The sequence below is a fragment of the Aulonocara sp. 'chitande type north' Nkhata Bay genome, linkage group LG15, assembly GCF_057382095.1.
Source record: "Aulonocara sp. 'chitande type north' Nkhata Bay isolate Kocher_YH1m ecotype deep benthic linkage group LG15, A_spYH_male_GT1.1, whole genome shotgun sequence".
In the NCBI taxonomy this organism is placed as follows: Eukaryota; Metazoa; Chordata; class Actinopteri; order Cichliformes; family Cichlidae; genus Aulonocara; species Aulonocara sp. 'chitande type north' Nkhata Bay.
Window position 1 is genome coordinate 14,106,951 of NC_141358.1, and position 12,935 is coordinate 14,119,885.

General features: G+C 41.1%; 1 protein-coding gene across 2 annotated transcripts in view; it reads right to left on the bottom strand.

Moving 5' to 3' along the window:
* The window catches only part of LOC147312754 (glutamate receptor ionotropic, kainate 2-like), a 68,358-nt gene that overhangs the window by 46,450 nt on the left and 8,973 nt on the right, over nucleotides 1-12,935 (bottom strand). Inside the window, exons 2-4 of one of the 2 annotated variants that reach the window (XM_086264375.1) lie at nucleotides 3,876-4,043; nucleotides 2,634-2,897; nucleotides 27-208 (exon numbers count right to left, since the gene is read on the bottom strand). In XM_086264375.1, the coding sequence (XP_086120501.1) occupies nucleotides 27-208; nucleotides 2,634-2,897; nucleotides 3,876-4,043 (614 nt within the window). The remainder of the gene's footprint in view (nucleotides 1-26; nucleotides 209-2,633; nucleotides 2,898-3,875; nucleotides 4,044-12,935) is intronic. The other variant, XM_086264376.1, reaches the window with a different exon arrangement.

A 12,935-nucleotide genomic window follows, 5' to 3' on the forward strand; every position in this document is an offset into this window, starting at 1 on the left:
CAGGGCTCATTAAGGTGAGTTGATACCTGTTTCAGGATCCAGGCAGCCATCTCATGTCCACAATCAAATATGACATGGAACTCCTTTGCCTTCTTCATCTCCTTCAGAAGTGGCTTGGCGTCCTTGGTCTCTGTGGGCAGCTGTCGGATCTTCAAACGAATGTTGTATCGTGAAGGTGCCTTGATCAGCTCCTGCAGTCGAATGAGACCTGCAGACAAAGAGGATACATATATAGTGTGAAAGGACCATTTTAAAGATGCAGCAATATGGTGTGTTTGATGTGCCACCATTTTGAAGTAACTCTGATTCTAAGGAGGCCACGAAGACCAATTGGAGTCATGTATTCTCAGCAGAAAAAATATGCTCATATGCATGTCTTCCTAATCCGCAGTCTATTGATCCTCCTACTCATGCTTGGCAAGCAAACAGACAGCTACAGACTTATCAAGAGAATGTTACACCAAGCCAGCACATTGCACTCTTTCATAACAAAAACCACAATACAGAGAGCGCCTCATTTTGCAACCTCCTACAGAAAGTCCCATCCTGAAAGAAGCTTCCCAAATGGTGATTTGCTCTTGTCTTCCATGATACCATAGAATAGCGCGGAATAGGTTCAATTTTTATCCAGATGGAAAGCCGTGGTCAATCCTGCCTCTTCTGCCTCTCTCACATACACTTCAGACGTGTTCTGATGAGAGAGGCTCTGTTTGCCCAGCTTGTACTTGCCCCCAGGGAGCCCGGCGCCTTCGTCACACATTGAGCTACAATCTTCACCTTTCATTTCTCGACCACACGCTCAGGTAGAAAGCTCTCCGGGAGATACTGTGATGAGATTACAATGAGTTTCTCCCTCAGTAAAGAACTTCAGAGTCCAGGGATGAAAGAGGCTGGATTGATGGGAGAGATGATTACTTGTCATGGGTATAAAAATGGATGGAGCAGCAAGGATAGTTTGAGAGGGAACTGGAGAGAGATAGGATTTTTTTTTCAACCACTTTAAGATAGCTCAGCCTATTTTTTATTTTGAAATGAAGTGCTGTGTGAGCAGTTTAATGGTCTTACTGTGAGTGGGGCTGGGTCTCCCTGAGGCCTATAGAAAGATTGGTGTGAAATAGGAACATGCAGGTCTCGCCTTGAAAAGTACCATTGTAGGGAGGAATACTGAACCTATACAGCTTTCCTCAGGTAATCCCAATAGATCCCTACTCTAGGGCATGTCTGCGTCTCCCTGTTTTTGTTCGAACTGACACTTTGGGAGGTGTTAAGCTAGGAAAAAAAATCTGTCAAGGGAGCTCAACGTTTGGGAAACACTGTCATTGTAGATGTTTGTGGGCTCTGGCTAATTCCTTCAGACTTTCCCCCTGGATCTTCTAACGGCTGTGTGTGAATATTTTATCCCCTCTGATAGTTTTTCCTGTCAGCCGTCAGATAGGCTCCAATCAGCAGCGCGGGGCTCTGGAGCATGAAGCTGTGTGATTACAGCCTGAGACCGGGTGGAAACGGAGGGGGTAAACAACATGGCTGTGCAGCTGTCACACTTTTCAGGGCGTCAGGTGCGTTACAGCCTATACGTACCACAGAGGAGGCCCAAGCAGCTCCTATCTGATGCAGAGAGAGGTGAGAGATCACCCCGTTTGGCATCTCTCCGGGACAGTTTGCAGGAGAGTGAGGGTGTTAACATACTGAGCTCCAAGGTAGGAAGAGAGGGGAGGTCAAGGAGATGAGTCAAAATAATGTGGCAAGCGGGACGAGCCAATGGGATATCAGCTGAGGTTAATGTATGAGTGCTAGAACGCTGCAGGATTGGCTATTTACAATATATCACAGATGTGGAAGAAGAGACACTTGAAGAAGTCAAATGGCTGTAAAGGTGATGCTTTCAAAAGGAACAAAAGGGCTCTCGTATCTATTTAGAGGCGCTGCATAGGATGTCAACTACAAGACTATATAGACTGGTGGAGAGAAGAAATTGAATTCATTAGGCAACCTGAAAATTTAATCCTCCTCTCTGCTCTGTGATTTACTTACATTTACTTGTCAACCACGTCATGCCAAAAAGCTCATAACTTGTGAATACGCATTTGAATATTGTTATCTTCTCTAGAGTGATTATACTTTACCTTGTAAAACTCTCACTGTACTCCAGCTAAAATACGACTCGCCTTTTAAAAAGCACGTTACGAGGCACTCCGCAAAGTCACAGGATAGACAAAATGGCTCAGAGACTCATTTGATTGCCACCCTCAGAGATCAAGTGTCTCTGTGTGTTATTAATGGCTGTTGTCAGCGCCCACATACTACAATTCTGCATTGCATTAATCTGAAGAGACACAGGGTCATTCTGGGTAATGTGGTTCTCGTTTTTTTTCTGTGCTGCTGCTCACTCTCCTGGAAGACTGACACGGGCAGCACCTGGAGGACTAAGGCAGAACAGTAAGCTATTGATTTCTGAATTAACTTGACAGGTTACAAAGCACTCTCTGAACTCTGAGCAGCACTGCTGCTTTTTGTAGATCACCTGGTACTTCTTTCTTACTGGACATTGTTTTTTGGTTGGTTTTAAGAATTGTCACATCCATCATCACACAAAACACGCACCAGTGGAAAATGAAGACAGACACCGACTGTACCTGTACCTGTGCTGTCGTCATAGACCACGGTGACTGTTCTCCACTTGAAGAAGTGCACCAGGTCGAGAATGGCTCTGCTAAGGGAGGAGAAGTCAGGGTATAGGCTGACATAGTACGAGTCCCTGTTGTCTGACACCTGATGCTTCCACTTGGTCTGGATGTGGGGCACTCCCAAAGCATTGCAGATGGACTGGACCGCGTTAGCTGACGAGCTGTGTGAGGGGCCAAAAATGGCCGCCACACCTAAGGAAAGCTGGTCACATGCTGACGGGGTAGCAAGGAAAAATAAAACAAAAGAAAACAAAAAGACAGTTAGTTTCATGTTTCGGTTATGCTTTTAAGTTTCACTATATCTCATATTCTCTGCTCAATTTTTTTCTTTTTTTTGTCCACATGTCACCTGAAGCAACCAAAACATAAACAGAACCGGTGCTTAATAATTTCCACAGCCCAGCGGATAATCTTAATTCCGACTGTGGAATTTTCTTTTATAGCCGCTAGCGGTTCGGAGCGTTGTTTATACAAGCTGGACCTCTGTTTGAGTAGGAAGGAGAACATCTTTCACACTGTTCCACTGTGGTTGTGATTGATGTGGGCAAACAAAGAGAGGGGGGAAAAAAAAGATGGGAACACTCGGGGAAAAAAATAGCAAATTAATAAGCCTCGCAACTGTGAGGACTTCACAAGGTATCTTTGGTCATTTTTCTCCCCTTCGTTAGCTCAACTCTCTTTAAACTCTGTCAATTAGTAGCCCATTTTAACAAATAAATGTCAAGTCGTTTGTGGATGTAAACTGCATTAGTGGTTAGATGGGGCGAATAACAGAAAATATTCTACGATGTACTCTGTGGTTTTATCTCGAATCACTGCCCGGTTTACACGTTCATAATAATAATAATGATGCAATAATCTTCTTTACTGTGAGCAGTAAATTGAGATTTCAGACACCATGAACACAAATGCTTGTCCATCATCAGCGACCAACAGGGCAGGTTTTAGGTTTCCTTTACAAAAGGTTAATGCATTACACATGGGCTTTACAGCATAAAAATACAAGCTATACATGGACATTACTTTTATCCTTTTAACTGATAAAACATGAATCGATTTGACACTCAAATAGGAAAGTAGAGTGTGCAGCGTTTGTCTGAATGGCTACCTGTAAAATACAAATTCATGTAAGAACAAAAAGCACTCACAGTGAGATTCAGCTAAACGTCCTTTCCATTCCTCTTGACTCACCTTTCCGGGAAGCCTCAAAGCTGTCAAAGATGTTTATTCTCTGGATGTCATAGGTCAGCGTGGTGTTGGGGAGCAATGTGCGGTTCCTGTTGATTGTGTTCAAGGCAAATTTAAAGGCTAGTTCCTCTGCTCCCGAGGGGCCGCTCTCAATGGATTCAAATATTCCTCCTGAGGGATAAAAAGCAGGAGAGAACAAGACGTTTGAATGGCGAGTCCAGCCTCCTATAATTGCCATAGATTCCTTAACACAAGAAACCTTCAAGTAAATGATGGATATGATGCAGGCAATTACAGCTCAAGCAGTGCATCATTTTTTAAGTATTTGTACTCATATTATTGATGCTGCTGTGTTCAATGCTTTTCACAGCTCAGTTTCATGCTGACATGAAACAGATTTACAATGCGGAGTAGGCATTTGGATCCCTGCTGATTTGCATTCTGTGGCAGTCGTCGGCGTAATTATAGGCAATTAGTTGCATTGGGAGGTGAGTTCAGGGGTGGTTGCCCTTCTTTAACTCCCTCGCTCAGCCTTGACAGAAAGGTTCACTCTACCAGTTGTCCCATTGATTTAAATGATTCTCAAATGAGATGCGAGCAAAGAAAGCCGGGCAAGAGCAGAGGGAAATTAAAGTGAAAAGGTAGACGAGAGAATAAGAGCCACGGGGGAAATCAGAAACATATTTATAGTGGGTATAAATAGAGGCAAGTCAGAAAGACAGATAACGAGAAGGTCAATCAAATCAGAAATTAAGATGCCATTGGGGCATTTTTAACAATACTAATTAAAAACATATGAACCTAACTGTATATCTCACTGTTTACTCGGTTGGTTCTGTTGCTGTCTGGCAAATCTTGTTACCTTTTTGGTGTCTGTAACTGATGAAATAAAAACTTTTACATAACCAGACACTATAATTACTGCTGCAAAGAAAGGTGTTGTCAGTTTAAAATAGCATCCTTCAGAACTGTCAGTTATTCTGAGCACAACAGGGACAATTAATGCTCCAGCTGGTCTATTTATGCACTTCAGGATCCGAGACAAAGAATATCAATGTTTAAAGTGAGCCACTACAAATGTGTCTTGTTTTCTGATTATGTCAAGCATAATTTATCTGCATGTATTTACACTGGACTTGGTATGCTTTCTCCTATTTTCTGTCTTTGGGATCCTTTTGAAATTGTAGATGGTCCCACAGGTGATGCAAGTCATTCTTAGACTGCTATAAACACCCATCTCACACAAGTCTTGGATCTTTAGGATGTCAATTAGAGCAGCTATCCCTACAGTAGTTGCTCTGGCTTTGACCCAACCTTCTGTTTGCAAGCCATTTCGAGGAACGCTGGTTTAAAGGAAGAGGAGCTTGATTCACAAAGTGGATAAACTAAGGGAATGCACCAAAGAGGAGAATAAAAAAGGATCATTTTGAACTTTGAATCATAGGAAGTTTTAAAATGTTTTCCTGGAATTGGGTATAAAAAATTGCACCAAATTTGCATGTTCTGTTTTGTTTTGTTTTTAATGGGTTTTAGGAACATTTATGAAAATATATCAGTGTTCACATCATCTAATCCACAAGCCAGCCACTCAGCACATATGCAATTTCAGGTGTAACTGGGGTCAGAGAGAATTTTCACACATCCATCAACAGGATGAGGTAAAACCGCGTGAAAGGGGGTCTGATATGCAGCATTATGTAGCATATTACTCTGTGTTTGCATGTATAAATATGGACACTTGCTTTTAATGTGTTTTTATCCCAACTGCAAAGCACTTTGTCACTGTGTGTTGTTTTTTTAAGTGCTATACATATACAGTTATTATTCTTCTTAATATATTAAATCACACCAACAATATTTGAATGTGAAACAGCTTTGGAGTTAATCAGCCACTTTCAGCTATGAAAATAAAAACATAGGAAGACAACACATTTCAACAGCTGATACACCTTTGAAAGTGGTCTAAATCCCATGAAGGCTATACAAAAATCAAACTTAAAAGAGAATGCATGAGGGGGGAAAGATGAAAGGGTGTTGTGAAAGGAGCTCTGAGAAACACTCCAGAAGACGAGAGCAGAGTTCACGAGTCCTTCTATGGATCCCATCCTCTTGGAGGACAGAGAGTCAGTTTGACTGAATCCAAAATGAAAAACTTTAAAGCCTGTTTATTGATTCAATTATACGGAGCAAAGGGGGAAGTAAAACTGAAAGAGTGGCACATTTTTTGAAAGAGTACAGAAAGAAAGAGGGCTTTACAGTAACAGATAGCGGCTATAAATAGCATCTGGCCATGGCAGGCAGTGATAGAAAATGAGAGCAGGAGGGCAAAGAAGATGTCATTAACCCGGGGAAGGGAGCTTTGTCACTGTCACCACAGTACAGCCATATATTGGGGGTTCTTACTTTATTTTATGGAATTTTCATTTATATATAGCCCAGTCCAGCATTGCAGTTTGTGATAAGAGATATGTACAAAGTTAAGAAGCCAATGAAGCACACATTCTGAGCGTCACTGTGTCACTCAGTGAGCTGAGTTAATGATTTTTTCATGTGTAAATCCTCCTCCTATACAGCGATGTGATGCGAACATGTTGCTATTCATGGCTTTTCATTTTACTGAAATGACACATTAATCTTCAAAGGAGCGAATACCCAAAAATCACCATTAAAGATGATAGAAATCATGTCAGTCTGACCTAATAGATAATTATTACAGTATAGCCCTGAGGGAGCAGGCTGAGCTCCACTGGGCTGTTGAAAATTAGCATAAGGACTTTAGGTTATGCACATCTGATTTCCCTGGCAAGCTGTATGTCTTGGGCATGCTGGTTTGATAGAAATCATGTACCTTAAGAAGAAACATTAAATAAAAGTCTGCAGAGGATAACATAAAATATTTACAGTTAAATTTCAAAATGCTAATAAATGGAATAGCAGTGGTTATCGTTTGCGTTAGTGCTCCTTTGAATCTAATGTGCTACATGAATCCTTGGTTTTCATTTGCACTATTGATTATAGAGACTAATCCATCTCGTGCTCCTTCCCAAAGTAGATGTTATGCATCTTTCAAGAGACATAAGTGACATTAAAACCCATACGAGTTAATGTATATTTACCTTGTTTAAAGTCTAATAACACTCTACCTATTATATTTGCATTTATCTTCTCCTTTCTCTTGTTTTTGTGGTCCGTGTGACTGCAGGTGTGTGAGTTGCAGCTGAGATAATCAGCCTGTGTGTGTGCGTGTGTGTGTGCATGTAAGAATTATAGAGCTTCCATCACTGGGATTGGTTTGAATTATGGTGCAAATGAAAGCTCTGAGTGAGTTATGAGCTGGATAATCACTCTGACGAGAAAACAGGGCCCGCTGATCGGAGTGTTTCAGTGTGCCTGGATATGTGTGTGGCTGTGTGTCACTGAAAGAAAGAGAGAAAGACTGAGCGGAAAGTCAAGACCAAAGCGTAATGCGGGAGGGTGTCTGTATACTTTCCTCCCTTTTAATGTTTTATCACTGTTAATGAAGTGTATTTTGGATTACAATTCATGCAATAACTTGCTCACTGGCTTAATATCTCTCAGAAGTTAAGTTTGTTCTAAATTAACTTCTGTACACAGAAAAAGTACATCTCTGAAGGGCATACTTGAAAAACACTAGTAACAGACAACCTTGAAAATCACATTCAGTAAAGTCTATCTGCTGATCACATGCTGTTTGGAACAAAGATTAAAGCTAAGACTTTTTTTTTTATTACTTTGTTGAATTGTGAGCACTTGCGAAGCATTGCAAACTGTGAATGAAAATACATTTAGCACAATTAGCTCTCTCTACTGAAGGATGCTCTTGTACAATGAGAGATGGGAGTTAGATATGTTGCCATGGCGACTCATGCAGCTATGCTATGGCTGAGAGGCACCGGCACTTTTGGCATGTGAGGAGCTGATTGGTGGAGGAAGGGCATTGTGATAGTGTGTACGACCTGTCTCTGTGACTAATGACCAGCAGTGCAGCTGCAGGATGGCAGTGGGCAGTCGGGTGGCTGCCATGGCAACATGCGAGCAACCGCGTTGCTAAGGCAAATGGCCCAGGTATGCGCATGAAAGCCTTCAGTCTGGCTGCAAGACCTCCACCCACCACACCCCAACATCTACCACACCCTAACCCGCTGGCCCGTTTCTTCCTTCCTCCATCTTTCAGCCAGAGAGGATCAGTGCAACAGGCAGGAGGCAAAAGTGATGGAAACGCTCCATAAATATCCCTGAAATTCCCAGTGGGAGCGCACCCTGACATGTTTGGCGGTGAATGGGACATGATGCATGAAGGCCTGCAGAGATTCGCCGCCCCTGGTCGTTAATCTGAAGCTCCCCTTCTTAGAGCTGATGACTGACCTTCCTATGCCACACAAGAGCCAATTCTATCTTGACCTGAAGATCCCTGAAAATCTGACCAGCACACAGGATGCTCAAACTCTGCTGGAAGCGCTCTCGTGTTATGACAGCCAATCATACAAAAAATCTTCTGCAGTCTGTACAAAAATTATAACTATTTGGATCACTGCAGGATGTTGGCTTATTTGTCAAATACTTCTTGTAAATATTCATTGCTTTTGGAGGTGTGACATTCTTTACTATTTTAGTCTGTGTGCACGATAAGACATGCATGCTGTGTTTAAACATTTTGTAGCCAAGACTATACATGCCAATGCATTGTTTGGCAACTACATCCTTTATGGTCTTATTATCTTGATGAGCATTAATACTGAAAGAGCAAGACAGAGGAAACTGTAAAACTAGCAAATAAAACAATATTGTGTTTAGAAAGATGCTCAATACATTTTTGGTTGTGTCTAGTGAGCCCAAGAGTAGCACTTTAGAGTGTGATGCAGGCAACATGTGAAATGTAGCTGAGGAACAAATGAGGAAGGAATCAGCAGCGACCTGATAATTAACGGGCTGTTAATGAGCAGCTCTTAAATATAACTCCGAATCAAGGACTGGATGATGAGGGGTTGCCAGAGATTGATAAGTCAATACGTTTAGGTGAATCAAAATAACTGCGACGTTCGTCACTGGTGGCACAAAATCAGGAATGCACATTTGCTGCAAAAGTACCAAGCATAGTTAAAACAGAATATGATATACAGCATGAAAAATAAGGGAAAAAAACAAGTACTACCAATCAATAAAAAACAAATCTATAATCAGCTAACCCGTTCGAAGCTGAAGATGAAACCCGTAGGAGCTATTGTGTGTGAACAACAGTTTTTATCTAGCTTGTCTGGCTTGTTGCTGTTTTCTCCAGAATAGAATCACTCCTGTCACCTTAAAGCCTCTTGACACTGGGCTGGACTGTCACCTGCCACTGCTGGATGCTAAGACTCAGAGTGAGTCACACACTTGAACATACAAGTGCAAACAGACACAATCACGCACTTCGAAGATTGAAACTAAACAAAGCTGTCATGCAAGAATCCACTGAGTACAAGGAAAATGTGGCTGATGAGAGAATTTATAGCTCCCGCCTGCAGCATTTAAAGATGCCTAACTTGAGCTGAACTCAGAGTAATAATGAGCTTATCCATTGCAAAAAGATCAATTTCATCAATCTCTTATAATGAGCACATACTGTCTTCAATTAGAATGTGTGCCATGGCCCTCATCCCTGACCCGGCTCCAAGTGGGAAACCAGTGATCATATAACATGTATTAATTCCAGGCGCTGGCAACAGATGTGCTAATTTGCTAGGCTCTCTCTATTCATAATAATGTGCCAGCTCCCTCCTCAAAGTATGTGCTAATTTGCAAGGGCTTATTGTGGATGTGCTAAACTACCGGCTGACATTTTGTGTGCTAATTTGTCAAGCAGGGACCCCTTTTGGTACTAATTGTGCCAAACTGTGAGTACACTTCCACAGGCCTTGAATTGCTGAATTCCTAAATGACTTCTGTCTGCTAGCGGTTTCCAGCCTCTTCACTGCTCTCGAATTGTGAAAGCAACTGAAAAGAAATACCAACTACTGTGAAAATAAGATGTATAAGCACTAAGTGCTCACACTCGCCTGCACACATAGGCATATAAGGGTGCACACACACATTCTGACAATTCACAGAAAATATGTGCCTGCACTTGAGATTGCACAACCTCCCTAAAGAAACACGTTCTGTGGTTGTTTTGCTGTATGACCAAACACGCTCACATAGATACATGCTACAAAGCTTGTTAAAAAGCTCCTTATAAACCCATAAAAAGGTCACAAAGGAGTTTAATACTAATAAGGGTTACTTTATTTTTTTAAAATTGCTTTAAAATTTCAGTTAGTATCACAAATCTGTTTCCCACATTGCACACTGCACACCCCCAGTGAGAATCTCTTCCCAAACAGGCATGCAGAGAAATCATTTTTTACCCCAAAATGATTTATTAACATTACAGAACAAGTGGAGATAATTACATTTTGGGCTACATTAATATTTTATATATTATCAGAACTGTATGTATATTAGAACGTATTAAAAATGGTTTAAAACAATCTAATGACAATTCCCTATTTTCCATGGGGGTGGTTAGATGAGAGGTATTTTAGAAAATATCTGCTGACACTTCTGCTACACACAAATCATCAGAGGTACACAACAAAAGACATTATGGTTGTTGTAATATGAGATGTACACAGGTGGTAACACCTTTGAGCTCTTGCTGAGGCATCATTCAGTGGTGCCTCGGGAAGAGGAGTCATTTTCACTCTTCGCAGGCAAATAGCTTTCAGTTGTCTTTATGTTGTTTCTCTGTGGGGAACATTGAAAGGCTTTTTTTTTCTCGCCTCTGTGACAGATACAGAGACTGGGAGTTTATTGGGTGACAGGCAACAGTGCTTTGGATTAAATTGGGCTTCTACGTTTTCTTATGTACATGATCACATCTTCCTCTTTTTCTGCCATTGGAGTCAGTTCTGTCATGGCAAAACATTGTGAAACTCACCATCCTGACTGGGAACTGTCTACTATCTTAACGTCTGTGCTTTGAGGGCCATGAACAAGCCAAAGTTGGAGGTGCACTTATGCACATAACTTTGGTTACCTATGCTAAATTGACAAAATATGGTCACTGGTCTCCTTGGATCAAGTAGAGGATTTTTTTTCAAATCCTTTTTTTTTTTAAATGGAGTATCTGGATTTAAACATTACATTACCAAAGCATTACAGCCAATCAAAATCTGTAAAGATATGTAGGGATGCACCAATGAGAAGCTTTAATTACACTGGTAATTTTCTTTTGTAACTTTTCATTGGCTTGTGTAATTTAGCATTTCACTAATGAATACCAATTCAGTAAATTTACATTCTTTGACGTACTTATTTGTCGTATTTTATTTTATTATATTTTATAAAGTTTGCAAAGCAATCTTCATGTTGAGCTCGGATGCTGCCTTACATATAAAAGATTCCCGGCCTCACAGTGAGGAGAAAAGCTTACTAATTTAACACTGGTTCCGGAGCAGTACGTGGTATCAGCAGCTACCTGAAGCCAAGGTTTCTGTATCGTATCAGAAATGGAAAAAATCGGAGCAGTACATCCCAAGAAAGAAGATCATATCTCAGCAAGTGTGTTAACACCAAACTTGGTGTACAGACTCGGCAACCCTTACCAAGGTTGTGAAAACTATGTCTCGGTGAGGTGCTTGGCCCCCTCATTGCTGCAGCATGATTTTTTAATGCATTCTTCCCACCTGCCCAACTGTTCCAGGGTATACCATGAAATATTCACGATACTATGGAAATAAGATTTATTTATTTATTCATTTGTGGGGAAAAAAAAGTCTATGTGCATTGTTTCCACATTTTGTGGTGAGGTATGTAAATGTCTTTGGTTCATCATCATCAGAACAAATATACACTTTGCAGTTGTGATGTACTTTATATTACAGCTGCAGCATTGTATTCTTATTCTGTATTTTAGAGGGGGGTAAAACAAAAAGTCTTATTTGACTAATGCACATGCATTTGGGGAAAAATACAGTGGCTTTCACACACTGTAGGTTTTATGAGCCTTAGAGCTCTCAGACTTCCCATCTGAATTCCATGTATAAACATGAGCATTCCTAAAACTGCAGTCACAAGGTTATGCAGTTCACGTAAATAATACAAATCTCAAAAGTGCAGTCAGACACTTTTTCTGCCCACACAGAAAATATGTGATTTGTGTCTAATATACAGGCCATAGGGACTGAGCAGCGCAACTTATTTAATAGAATGTTTCCTGCTGCTTCATGCCTCACCTGTCTTTGCCATTTCTCTTCGTATGCCTCATCTTTTTCTCTACTCTATGAAACAAACCCACACAAACACACACACAGGGTCTTTCTCACTCCCTCAGACTAGAGTACATCTCATGGTGGCCTCGGCAGGTGACAGATGGCGACCTCACAGCACTGCTCACTGTAAACTGAGTTTTAATCAAGCCTAAGCACGTGTGAGAGATGCTAATTATCCACTGCAGGCTAAAGGAGTCCAGCCTGGAGAACATTGTGACCATGCATGTGCATCCTTGGTTTATATTAATTTTCCCCACTGTGATAATATCGCCATTTACGGCATCGCAACTGGGAAGCGTAATGCAGGATGGATTTGGTGTGTTGAGCATCCCTGGATACTTCAGCCCTCAAGCTGTATCACTCAACAAAATAAATATAGATAAGAACTTGACTAACAGTAATCTCACAGTCTTAAAAGTTAAGCATAGGGATTTCTAACTGTCTCCAGCATACTTGCCAAAAAGCAGGGTGTTAAGACACTCATCTCACTATCGCACCATTTCTTAACATTTCATTTCAGGCGCTAAAAACACTCCGATATAGGGAGAATATTTTAACAGGATAGCCTTAACTTACAACACATATAACATTTATCATATGTATCCAGCCCTGGTGCAGAGCCAAAAAGAAGTTCAATTTATAATGCTGCAATTAAGTCTCGGCAAATTATATGAGAGTCTATTGTCCTCCTTGCTCCTTTTGCTGCACTCATTCTAATTCGCACTGTTCTCTTGTTCATCAAAATGGCCCTGTA